We start from the raw sequence: 13661 nt of genomic DNA, 5'->3' as shown, positions 1-13661 counted from the left end.
ACTGAAAAATCTACAACAAAGTTAAATGAGCTAATAAATTCAGCAAGGTGGTGGGATATAGAATTAATGTGCAAAAATCAGTCACATTTCTGCACACAAGTAATGATCTAGCCAAGGAATCAGTCAAGGAAAAAATTCATTCAAAATAGCAACTAAAAGAATCAAGTACTTAGTAATGAACTTAACTAGGAATGCAAAGGACTTGTACACAGGAAACTACATAACATTGCTAAAAGAAATCAAAGGAGATCTAAATAGGTGGAAAGACATTCCCTGCTCATGGATAGGAAGGCTAAATGTAGTTAAGATGTCAATTCTCCCCAAATTGATCTACAGATTCAACACAGTATCAATCAAAATTCTAACAACCTTCTTTGAAGATTTGGAAAAGCTAACTACCAAATTCATCTGGAAGGGAAAGAGACCCCGGATAGCTAAAAGCACCCTAAAAAAGAAGAACAAAGTGGGAGGATTAACATTCCCTGACTTTAAAATCTATTAAAAAGCCACAGTGGTCAAAACAGCATGGTACTGGCACAAAGATAGAAGCATTGACCAATGGAATCAAATTGAAGGTACGGAAATAGACCACCAAATCTATGGTCAACTGATTTTTGACAAGGCCCCCAAATCCTCTGAACTGAAACAAGATAGTCTTCTCAATAATTGGGCATGGAAGGACTGGATATCAATAGCCAAAAGAATGAAAGAGTACTCCTATCTTACATCCTACATAAAAATTAACTCAAAGTGGATCAAACGCCTAAATATAAGAACTAGCACCATAAAGCTTCTAGAAGGAAATGTAGGGGAACCTCTTCAAGACCTAGTAATAGGAGGTAGCTTCCTAAACTTCATACCCAAAGCACAAGCAACAAAAGAAAAAATAGATAAATGGGAACCCCTCAAAATCAAATGCTTCTGCAGTTCAAAAGACTTTGTCAAAAAGATGAAGAGGCAGGCAACTCAATGGGAGAAAATATTTGGAAAACACATATCAGACAAAGCTTTGATTTCCTGTATATACAAAGAAATCATACAACTCAACAACAAGAGAACAAACAACCCAATTATAAAATGGGCTGAAGATATGAATAGGCATTTTTCTGAAACCAAATGCACATGGCTCAAAAGTACATGAAGAGATGCTCAGTTTCATTGGCTATAAGGGAAATGCAGATCAAGACTACAATGAGACATGATCTCACACCTATAAGAATGGCTGCTGTTAAAGAAACAGGAAACTATAAATGTTGGACAGGATGTGGAGAAACTGGGACACTTATACACGCTGGTGGGAATGTATAATGGTGTAGTCACTATGGAAGACTGTTTGGTGGTTCCTTAGGAAACTAAATATCAAGTTGCCCTATGACCCAGCAATATACTACTTGGTATATACTCAGAAGAGATGAGAGCAATGACACAGACATTTGCACATCGATGCTCATAGTAGCATTATTCACAATTGCCCACAGATGGAAACATCAAATACCCATCAACAGATGAGTAGATCAACAAAATGTGGTATATACATAAGATGGAATATTATGCAGCAGCAGTACAACAAAATGACAACTGACGCACATGACAAGATGGATGAACCTTGAGGACATAATGTTGAGTGAAGTTAACAAGACACAAAAGGATAGATACTGTATGATTCCACTTTTATGACCAGTATAAAGGTATAATCAGAGGCTTATAATACAGAATATAGGGGACTTAGAGATACATAGAGGCTAGAGATGGGTAAACCATTAGCTAATGAGGTTGAACTACTATGTAAGGGAATAGATAGGAGTGAAGGTGATTCCCTAGTGGGTCTGTTAAGTAATATTACCATACTGAAGATGAACAAGACTGAAAACGTTGTATAGACCTACGCGTCCCACTGATTCACACTAGAAATATGAATTAGTTCTCACAAGAATTACTTCAAACATATGATTCTTATATAAAGATTGCTTAAGCCCAGGGTACGGAGGAAAACTGCTGTCGCATGCTATGAGCTATGTTCAAAAGGAAACCATCAGAAGAGGTAAATAATGGGGAGAGGGACAAGAGTTAAAAGAGGTTTAGATTTCCTATTTGGCAATGGTGTGTTTATTGATTTTCTTTTTCTTGGGAATAATGAAATTATCTAAAATTGAGAGTGCTGATGGACTGTGGAATTTGGGCCTTCTACATGATGCCAGATGAATGCAGGTGGCTAAAGGATGCACTGACGGAGAAATAGATTGGCAAATGATGGTGCATACTTGTGAATGAAGGTTGTGTTGCTACAAAAAGGAACAAAGTCATGAGACATAAATTGATGTGAATGAACATGTGGGTCATTCAGTGAGACAAAAGAAGCCAGAAACAAAAGAACAAGAATGGTATGGTAACCTTTAGAAAATGCTTATAAGAAAAGAGGGGCCTAGACTGTAAGCTTTTAGAGCAGACACATTAAGTCTGGAGTGGTGATTATTATTTCTGGATTTTGAGAGTCTGTTTTATATATATAACCTGATATTTAGAGATAAGAAGAAGCCAAACAGGTTGGGGTTAAAGTAATTCAGAACATAGGGGTAAGGAAGACAGTATCTATATTTTAGAACCACACATACTCTTTGAGACCATTGGAAGAAAGGTTTGTTTGGTCTGGAACTGAAATTTTCTGTAGTACATAATCTAATTCAACCTACCTGTACAGCTCATTTGAACTACTGAAACACAGGGAGCACAGAATAAGAAAGAGGTCCTTTAATCCTGTATAGATTATTGTAATACCTGGAACTATCATAGGGTATACAAAGCAGATAATCAAAAAGTATTGGCAAGGCCCCTTGAGGGATAGGAGAAAAATATGGAACTATTAAACCTTATGATCAGGGAATTCCCTGATACTGTGTCAAACTTTAGGGGCACCCAAAGCAATAGGCCACGCCCTCAATCAGGAGGCTTACTCTTGTAAAGCTTACATAGGTAGCAGAGAAGCTTAGACTACCTATAGGCATGTCTAAGAGTTACTTCTGGAGGACCTCTTTCGTTGCTCAGATGGGCTCTCACTCTCTCTAAGCCCAACTCTGCAAGTGAAATCATTGCCCTCCCTCCGAGGTGGGACATGATATCTAGGGGTGAAAGTCTCCCTAGCAATGTGGGAGATGACTCCCAGGGATGAATCCAGACCTGACACCGTGGAATCAACAATTCCATCCTGACCAAAAGGGGGAAAAGAAGTGTAATTAATAAAGTATCAGTGGCAGAGAGAGTTCAAATAGAGTCGAGAGGCTACTCTGGAGGTTGTTCTTACGCAAGCTTCAGTTAGACCTTGCTACCCATCATAACCTGCCAACCCCCAACCAGGACCATTCCAGCCAATCCTAAAGAACACCTAGGGCAATATATAAGATTCCACAAGGGTTCCATACACTAGAGTAACTCTCCAGAAACCTACAACCTCCAGATGGGTCCCTGGCCCAGATAACTTCTGAAACCTAGCCACAGCCTCTTCAGAACATCAGATAGTCCCATCTCTCTACCCCATATTAGTGACAGACCCTTCCAGTATGAAAAATTTAGAATTGCCACAGCCCAAACACCCCTAAAAACAGGAATGGAAAGATCAAAGGTGATGGTGTGGTAAACAGATGAAGATAGGATTTAACAAATGAATATGAATGCTGAATCATTAAATTGATATATCTTTTAGTCTCCAGTATTTTAGAGCAGCTAGAAGTAAAAACCTAAAATTATAAAATCATAACCCATGTCAAACTCTGAAACATATTCTACAACTAATTTTCATGCTGTGCTTTTAATTTATAGCTTTTTTGTATATATGTCATTTCTCAGAAAAATAGAAGGAGAATATACAATATACAATAATCCTGTATAGATTATTGCAATGCCTGGAAACATCCTAGAGTGTATTAATAGATAATCAAAAAGTATTGGCAAAGTCCCTTGAGGAATGGGAGAAAAATATGGACCTATTAAACCTTATGATCAGGGAATCCCCTGATACTGTGCCAAAATCGATTGTGATGATAAAAAAAATTTAAGCCCTCTAGCCTCCTATATTCTGGAGCAGCTAAAAGGAAAAATATGAGAGGATCATATGGTAGCCCATGACAAACTCTGAGATATGTCCTGTAACTACTTGTTGAAGAGTGCCTTGAAAACTACTGCTTTTTTATTTCTTTGCTTTGTATATATGTTATACAATACAATTAAAAAAGTAAAATAATAATAATAATAAATGAACCTCCTTGAATTCATAACTCAGCTTCTGTTTTATTTGCTTCAGATCTAAGCAAAGCTTAGTAAGTACTTTCTGAGACAATAAGCTTAACTTGCAAAAGCTGATGGAAGAGAAAACACATTGATAAATGAATGTTTCAATGGCCCTGGGTTTCTAAAGAGAGAAACTGGATGAAGGAAGAGGATGAAGATGTAATTTGGCTGTTTTAGTTTTACCTAAAGGCAGCCCTATTTAAAGTAGTGGCAGAATTAAATGCTCTATATCCCAATTCAAGTCAATTCTGCAAATATTTATTGGGCATCTTTTACACACAGGGACTAAATGGCATGTTGTGGGAAGTATGAAGATGAAAAAGATCCAGTTCTTGCCCAGTGTGATATACTAGAAAGAGCTGTGAGGGGAACTGCTTTTGAGTGAATATTCAGACTCAGCAAAGAAGCTTCACTTTATTTCCTCATATGAAAAACCAGGAGACTAAATTAGACAATCTCCAAGGTCCCTTCCTTCATTACAATTCTAACAACATTTTTTTATGGTTCTAGGAATATTTTCCCTCTTGGAAACTAAGATTCATTACTAAATTACTCCTAGTCAACACTCAAGCTTGCTTTTATTCTTTTCCCTCTTTCTACTTCATAAAGTTTTAATGTAGATTTAACTTTTAGTATCAGCTACAACTATTTCATCATTAGATGATGAACTATCATACTTAACATGAAAGCAATGTGCTTTTATTAATATTTCAAATGCAATTTTAAAACAATTTTCAACACTTTAATTAACTACAAAATGGAATAACAAAAAAATGAGTTTATTACCTATCTGTTAATGGAGTGATCACGAGACGATCAGTGCATCCCAGAAATTCATTTTGGTAAATGAAATCAACATCTGTAATAGATACCACAGTTTGATCCAAATCTTCTTTAAAATAAAATCTACTCTGTTTTAGCCATTCGAAATCAGTAATTGACTTGATATGCATTTTTACCTTGAAAACATGAAATACAAAAAAGTTACATATGCCTGAATTGCAATAGCATTAAACATAAACATATGGGCAGTTTTTAATCCATTCATTTAACAAATATTTATTGATTCCCTCCCTGGATTTGACACTGTGTTAAATGGGGAAGATATGGTTCCTGACTTCTGGAGCTTACATAAAAGGACAAAAGACAAATAGCCAAACAAATCGATTGTAATATAGTGTGTGGAAAGCACTACCAAAGATTTCAAAGCTCATGGAAATACGTACCAGGAGGACTAACCTAGTCTCTGGGGTCTGAGAGGGGTACTCAGAGAAAGAGACATCTAAACTAAAACAGGATAATAGTAGGAATTAATCAGGAAACTGAAACAAAAGGTTAATGGGATATGGGAGAAGAAAATGTTCTAAGCAAAGGCCCAGAAGATCTAGCTGGCATGTATAAGGAACTAAAAGAAGTTCAGTACAGCTGGGACATCTAGGGCTCAAGAGAGAAGAGTGAGCAGTGAAGCTTCAGAGGGTCATAATAATAAGTGGAATAGACCTTGTCCTCCTGGCAATAAGAAGATACTGGAGGGATTAAGCAGGGAAACATAGGACCTTATATGCCCACATCTCTTTCCGCACCAACACTATGGCCAAGCCACTCAACCTGCCTAGTCATGAGTGTGTGCCTTGAGAGAGATACTGGGTTCTCACCACTGTGGATACAAACTCAATGACCCAGAACATCAGAGGAGAAAAAAACAAGAAGTGCTTTTAGGGACTGTATTCTACCACAGCCACATTCGCAGTTGTTTTATGACTTTTTCTTGTGCCAAGATTGGAGAAATCCCAGTACTGCCAATTCCGGAAAGTCAACATAGAAAAAGTGGCAAATGGCCCCCTTTTCTGCTTTTAATTTAACCTCATTAGGCCGAATTCCAGCATTTAGCTGACTCTACGTGAAATTTAGCCTTTAGCAACTTTACTTTCAAACTTCAACTTTATGAAGCCTTCACACTCCTTATATTATTAAAATCTTATTTTGTGCTGTTTGTTTGTTTATGGCCTTGCCTCATTCTCCAGTTTTGAATTCTGGCTTCCCTCCTAAAGTGTGGTTAGTATTCATCACTTTAAAAAAGCTACTTTCAGGCAACGAAGTCCCACCTCCCGGGACTTCCCACACTAACACAGGACCCACAGTCATAGAGATGCAGTCAGGTAGCTACTTTTAATAATCCATTAAGACGACAAGAAGGAGGAGGAAGAAGAGGAAAAGAATAGCTAATATGTATTCAGTTCTTACTATGTATCAGGCTACTGGAAGCATTATACGTGTATAAATTAAATGCATATAGGTTGGTAATGAGATCTCACTTTAGCTGGGATGCAAACTGACCATGAGTTCACTGATGCTAAGACAAACAGGACACAGTTTCACAGTTTTCATTGTGTGTATGTATTTTTTAATCCATTCTGTAGGGAAGTAAAACTTTGCTGAACACTAAATTCTAAAAGAAATTTCTGCCATGGAAATGGCAGCTTTAGGTATCAGTGAAAGATATACAGACAGCATCAATAGTATTCTCATAGCAGATATAGTTATGGGTTCCATGTGAGAGCTTTTTTGAGGTGGCCTTCATGAAAGCTAAAAGCATAATGATAGAAACAAAATAAGTGTATTGATAACTGCAATTCAATAAAAGCAAGTGTGCAGAAGGCCAAAGCAACAGGGTCTAAGTATACAGCTTTCTGAAGACTGGCTTGATTCAGAGATAAATCCTATAGCAATGTTTCTCCTACTTTAATATGCATATGAATCACCTGGGAATCTTGTTAAAATGCTGATTCTGATTTGGTTGGTTGGGGGTGGGGCTGGAGATTCCATTTTTCTAACTGCTAAAACCAGTGTGGCTAATACTTGGAGAAGGAAGGATCTAGATTTCAAGGGTATAAATGGGCTGCATGTCCTTTGAACACTCTTTAATAAATATAACTTATCTAATCAGAACATTTGATGAAAGTTTGAAAAGTACAATCTGTGACCATATTAAAATGAGTCCCAAGTTGCATGAATTCTGTGTCTTTTGACTTAAGAAAGAGGTGCCTATAAGACAAATCAAATCAAGTACAATAAAGCAATGGTAGTTAAGACAGAGATGGTCAAAGGGTGATACAGCGAAACTACCTGGAACCCCTACCCCATAATAGAGAAGCTCTGTTTTAGGAGAAAATGGTCTTGCTCAAAAGCACTGGTTAAAGTCCTATTTCCAAAGGGAATTCGAACACCACCCTTCTGACTACCATTCTTGCAGGATCTTGACAAAATCAAACCCACGTTGCTCTGTTGGATGCTACAGATTAGACAGCCATGACAGCTGTCTCAAGTTTGATTCTACTCGGTCTGGACTTCTCCCTTTCCAATCAGTCCATCATAACTCATAACCAATCACAACTAAATTGCATCATGTCTCTGGTTATATGGGTTAATGGAACAATTACATGGTTCACATCATGTCAGTTGATTTCAAGCTTTCAGAATGCCAAGTGAATACAAATATATTTTTGTTCTAGCAATCAAAAATAGGTATTTGCAGACATGGTATAAATGGAAATAGTTGTGAAAAAAGATAAGTACATGGAAAGTTCATTTAAGTTAGACAACGTGTATAATCCTTCACTGTTAACTATTAGTAGCTGTAAATTATTAGTACACTAAATTACTATACATTAAGAAGGAAAGACATCTTACCAAGTCATCAAAAATATCTCTTTGATGTACATGGATGGTAATTAGAGTTTCAAATTTCACTCTATCAAACTTGCTTAGATCATGTGTTGTCTGGCTGATAAGAGTATTTAGAATATCCAAAAATTTCTGATTGGTCACTTGCATGATTTTCCTGTCATCTTTTGCATTATTTAAAGCCTCTTCTGAGTCATGTGTCCACAACATCTGAATTCCTAGAAGCCCAACCTATAAATCCAGCAGACAAATAAATTTTCCAACTATTTAAAGTCCATCTGCAATGAAATTTGGTGGCCAGTTATTCATATGAGGCATACAGGGTTTTACTCACTTTACACTAAAAAGAGACATTTCTCACTTCCAAATGAGGAAGAACATTTCAAGTTCTAACCATTAACATTTAATTACTGCAATGTAGATAAATAAATAATAATTAAAATAATGTCTTGCATTTATTGAACTATACATATGTAATGGAAGAAGCTTAGGAAAATTTCTATAGAAGATCTAAGACCACCAGAAACCACAATGCAATGATTTTTATTTCTCAAGAAAAATGAATTAATAAACTATCCTCGATCAGGGGTTTCCAAATGCCTCTTGGAATCCTTTAAAAATGATATTCTGCCTACCTCTTTTCTAGATCTCTCACTCTCTCTACTATCCATATCTATATGTAGAAGTAAATCTCTTCTTCAGATCACCTTCAGTCTATAATTGCTGCTCCAAGAAAGGTAATAGAAGTAGTCAGAATATGCCCCACCCTCACCTCCTTACTGAAACACTTGTCCCTCTGGGAGATTTTGTTCACCAGCCCCAGAGTTAAGTAACAGATCCAGGACAACAGAGACCAAAAAAGAAACTTATTTTTGACAGAGGGCTGAATACATATAAATATTAACAAATCAAAATCCCGAAAGCTAGTCAATTTCATATTCTGTTCAAATTCTCCTCTGCTCTGAACTTGATACTCTCAACTTTCCAATTAATATTAAATCCTCACTCAGTCTAAACAAGATTGAGCTTTCCCTTCAGGTTATCAAGGGTCAAGTTTTCCAGGGAGAGGAAAAGCATGTTGATTTAGTTTAAAGAGCTATTTTCTCAGCTTATCAAATGAAGCATTTAATAAAGCCACAAAGGTAATAAAACTAAAAAGTAAACTTTTCCAAGGATATTGTACAATATAAAAAATCACAGTATTAAAATCTTGTCTCCAATAATGGTTGACTCTATCTATTTGTCTGTCTATCTATCTGAACTTGGGTAATTTGAATAATTTCAGCTGTCTTCACTGCAATATTGTGTGTGTAGAAATTCCGAATTTGTAGTAGGAGTGGGGACAGTAGGTGGAGAAGAAGTACAGTTTGGACAAGAACTGCTTCTTATTTTCTCTGAATATCTCTTGCCTTCTATTGGCCACATTATCCCTACCCCAGTCACAAATAATTTTCATTTGTCTTGGCTGAAAAGTTATGAAATTGTTGATTCCTCATTTTCCATACCTGATTTTAATAACACTAGTTACATTACAATGCACTTCTAAGACTCACAGCACATGAGAGCTGTTCAAGAGGACGTCTGCCCCAACCCCAGCCTCTTAAGGCTCTTCTGTCTTTAAAAAGTTAATTGCATGAGAAGGCTGCCTATAACAAATTATGCAAATGTTTAATCACTTGAAGGGAAAATAAACAAAATGGCAAGTTGGATGTCATTTATGGAAAAAGTATGCACACTCCCTTTATATGTGTCTGTCTCTACATTTTATCTGTATCTATTCATGTATGTATATATTTACATATACATAATATATGTGTAAGATAAAATCATGTTTTTTAAATGTGTTTTATTATCAGCATATGTCCTTAATGATGGGAAAACAAACACCCCCAATTCTGGGGAGAAGGGATGGGTTGGTATTGAATTGTGTAGATTAATGAGCAGATAGATGTCTGGGAGTTAAGGTTAAATGAGGGTGGATAGGCTTAACCAGCTCAAAGCTCTGAAAGCTTCCACAGCATCAGGCAGACAGCCTTTTAAGCATCAATTTCTGTTAACCATTATTTAAACATTGTATATTCTCACCTGTGCTGGAAAATGATTTAGGAAAGGTAAGAGTTGAAATCCAGAATCACTGATTTGATAGAATGCTGATCTAATTATATTATGTAACGATGACATCTGCATTTTTAACAAGTCCAGAAGCCAAATCTCTACAGGACCTTTGGCCATAACAGGAATATCCAACTAAAAATAATTACAAATATATTACAAAATAATAATAATTTGATATTTTTACAAATATCACACATCTAACTTGATAAATTATAGTACTTTGGTGCAAAGTAAATATTTTTTATTTTATCCAAAATATTTAAAGCACAGGTTAAAATCATCCATAGCTGAAAGGAATAATAAAGATCATCTAGTCTACAACTTTCATTTTACAGGTGATAAAATGAGTCCCAGAAAAGTTATATGGTTATTTCAAACTAGTTTGTAAAAAAGCCAGGGCTATAGAACTAAAACCCAGGTCCCCCCATCTCCACCACCCCTCTTTATTTTTTTCACTAAGAGAAATGCTTTCTCCTCAACCTAAAATTTTAAAGAAATTTTAATAACAAAATTTTAACCAAGCTAAATTACAGGAATTTTTTCTCCTTCTCTTGATATGACAGCCATGATACGATCGTATTCTTTTGCATGAAATGTCACTTCATTTATGTTGTCAGATACTGCAGGGAGATGTGGCTGTAAGAAGCACAAGACAAAACAAAAACTGATAAAGGCTAAACACAAAAGTTATTAATACATTCTTATCTTCATAAAAGATTAGGAATAGGCTTCATTGTCTCAAAATAAGAAATAGATCCTGCTTTGGCCCTTGACTAACTCTGGAGGTCTATTTTTTAAACTATGTTGACTGGACGAATAATTGTCCCCTTCCTCCAGGAGACTAAAACATAACGCCCCTGCCCTCTTCCATCAATAGACATCTCAGTCCTGCCTTCTCCCTTGGCTTTATCTTGGCCTTTCAGAGTTTTTACATGCCTCCTCTCTCTTCTCATCCCCACAACTCCTGGAAACCAAGAAGGAAGGCAATTATCGCTGTATCTCAGATTCTCAAACTAGAAACAGCCCGCAGATGGGTGTTTCAATGCTCCCCAACCTAGTACCCTGTAGTTTTTCTCTTCCTCCTGGAAATATGGCCCTTCAAAATGGCTAAAAGCCACTGAGGAGCATTCTGGAAGGACAAAAAGGTCAAATCCAAACCACAACCCCTATTCGAATGACATTTAGTGAGCACATACATATACCAGACAGAAATTCTACTATGCATTTTATGTGCATTATCTGATGTTCCCCATGACAATCTTAGAGGTGGGAACCAATAATATCCTCATTTTACAGATGAGAAAAACGGAGGCATAGGGAAAGAAAAAGCTTGCCTGAGATGACCCAGCTAGTGAATGGCATAATTGTTGACCCTTGCTCACTCACACCACTGAATTGCATCAGTTTTGTAAAATGGAACATTTTACAACAGCATGATTTTAAATACTCATCTTTCCTACCTGCACTTTCAAGAGATTAACTTCATTTTTATTACTGATTATGTATGCTGTTGAAGAAACAGTTTAGGACACAGACATTAAGGTAATACCTGTATGGTATGAGAATCACTGGCTTGTCCAAGAATTTCCAAGAGTACTGGATCAGATACAAAGAAAAATCTTGGAAATAATAATCGCTTCTTCTCCAAATACCTTTTAAACAGAGTGAACAGCACATCACCAAACTATTTTTTCTTCAGAATTATCTATTTTTCAGTCAAAACATAATCACTAATATCTTCAATAAGATTATAGCAAAATACCTATAGTCATTTCCCATTTGTCTCTGGAATGTTTGTTTAGACCCAAAGCCCAAGTTCTACCATGGATGGCACTCCAGCAGACAAATGGAGAACAAGAAATGGATTCAGAGCAAGACATCTATTGTCTTCTCTTTTTTTTTCATCAAGAGCCCTCTTGTGACCAATCTAAGAGTGTTATGAACCTCATGGCTTAAATCCAGGGTGAGCTCCACATAATTCATCAGGACATTTTGACAAAAAAAGGGGGAACAATTAACCACTAAAACAGGCAGAGGCATAAACTTGGACTCTGGGCAAACTGGGCAAACAGTATGTGTCATTACACTGATATTTCAAACAGAAATTGAGAACAAATTGTCTTTAATAAAATTATCCTTGAGTTTATCTGGTTAATGATTCTCTCGGTGTACATCTCTACTCTGTAGTAGTCAAATGACAGCCCCCAATGCTAATCATTAAGGCCAATGCCTTATCTCAACCATTTCCAAATCAAAGATGTCTCTTTTTTTCATAGAAAAATTAAAATTTATGTGAAATTTTTAATTCCTATTTCCACCTCCACCATCACTACCAAACTAGACATGCAGCCAATACTATTTACTTGTTTGGGATTAAGTACCATCACACATAAAATAATAGGTAATTTAAAAGTTAAACTCTTACCCTGTAAGTGATTTCTGACATACTTCTAACTGTTCATGTAAATGAGGTAAAAGTTGCCCCATGGTTTCATCTCCAACACAGCAACTGATCACATTGGGATTCTCATGCGCTCGCTGCATTATTTTTATCCATGACTTGTCAATATTCTGAAAACGTTTTGCTTCCTAAAAACAAATTCATAGTCATGAAAGACTAGCATTTGGATAATTAGATAAAGCAAAGGATTTGCTAATATTTTTTCAAATCAGCCTCTCAAGTCTCAGGCTACATAATTTGAACAATTTTTGTCATCTTAATTAATTCTAAACAACATAGTGGGGTATCCAGCTTGTTTCTTTACATTTTAATACATTCATCAAAGTGCCATACATGATTAATTTGCAGAGCTACCAACTTGGAGTTCAAATCTAGTTTTCCGGTACTCAGGTGTTTTGGTTTAATGAACAAACTGAAGAAGCAAGAAACTAATTTGATCTCAGGATCCTTGGAATAATTACAGCTCAATAGTAACCCAGTGAGGGAAAAACAGTAAAAAAAAAAAAAAAAAAAAAAAGAAAGAAAGAAAGAAACACCTTCATTTGCATTTTTGCTAATGGAAATTTTCTATTTACTATGAATGACATTAAGCTCTGCATTCAATTCCAAAAATGCCTCTAGAAATCGGAGTCATCTAGCTTCTTCAAAAAAAATGCAACTTCATGATTAAAAAACAAAATAAATTTTAGTTCTATGTTTTTACAATGTTACAAAGGGAAATCAGCATTTTCAAAAACCTTTCTATCATTTTACTCACCTATGCTTTTAACAAGCAAATCTTAGTATTCTAAAATAAGAAAACATTATTACAAATAGTTAATATGAATATTCAGTTTAAACTTTGTTCTGTGGAACCTTTAATTTCAATAAACAATAGAGTTCACATGTTTCTTTGCTAGTTATCAAATTATAAAGTTAACCATTTAACTTTCTTTTTTCGATTTTCTGATCTGGTATTAGTCGATATACTAATGGTTTAATTATACTTACAGAATAGAGATTAATTTTAATATAATTATTGGAGGAATATTATAAGGTTAACTCATGGAAAAGATGAACTATAATTTAATGACCCTAATTTTAATGTACCTCACAGCTTCAAACAACCTTGAGATTATTC

The 13661-nt window shown here is 35.7% G+C and overlaps 1 protein-coding gene across 6 annotated transcripts in view; it reads right to left on the bottom strand.

The window, feature by feature from the left end:
• Positions 1 to 13661, bottom strand: part of DNAH8 (dynein axonemal heavy chain 8) — a 453252-nt gene that overhangs the window by 211314 nt on the left and 228277 nt on the right. For all 6 annotated transcript variants that reach the window (XM_077161688.1, XM_077161686.1, XM_077161689.1 and 3 more), the window contains 6 exons: positions 12506 to 12669; positions 11630 to 11732; positions 10612 to 10716; positions 10051 to 10212; positions 7972 to 8196; positions 5068 to 5240 (listed from right to left, as the gene is read on the bottom strand). In XM_077161688.1, the coding sequence (XP_077017803.1) occupies positions 5068 to 5240; positions 7972 to 8196; positions 10051 to 10212; positions 10612 to 10716; positions 11630 to 11732; positions 12506 to 12669 (932 nt within the window). The remainder of the gene's footprint in view (positions 1 to 5067; positions 5241 to 7971; positions 8197 to 10050; positions 10213 to 10611; positions 10717 to 11629; positions 11733 to 12505; positions 12670 to 13661) is intronic.

Source organism: Tamandua tetradactyla, chromosome 5 (genome assembly GCF_023851605.1).
Source record: "Tamandua tetradactyla isolate mTamTet1 chromosome 5, mTamTet1.pri, whole genome shotgun sequence".
Classification (NCBI taxonomy): Eukaryota; Metazoa; Chordata; class Mammalia; order Pilosa; family Myrmecophagidae; genus Tamandua; species Tamandua tetradactyla.
Note: the sequence above shows the minus strand (reverse complement) of the source record. Positions and strands in the feature narration are given on the sequence as shown.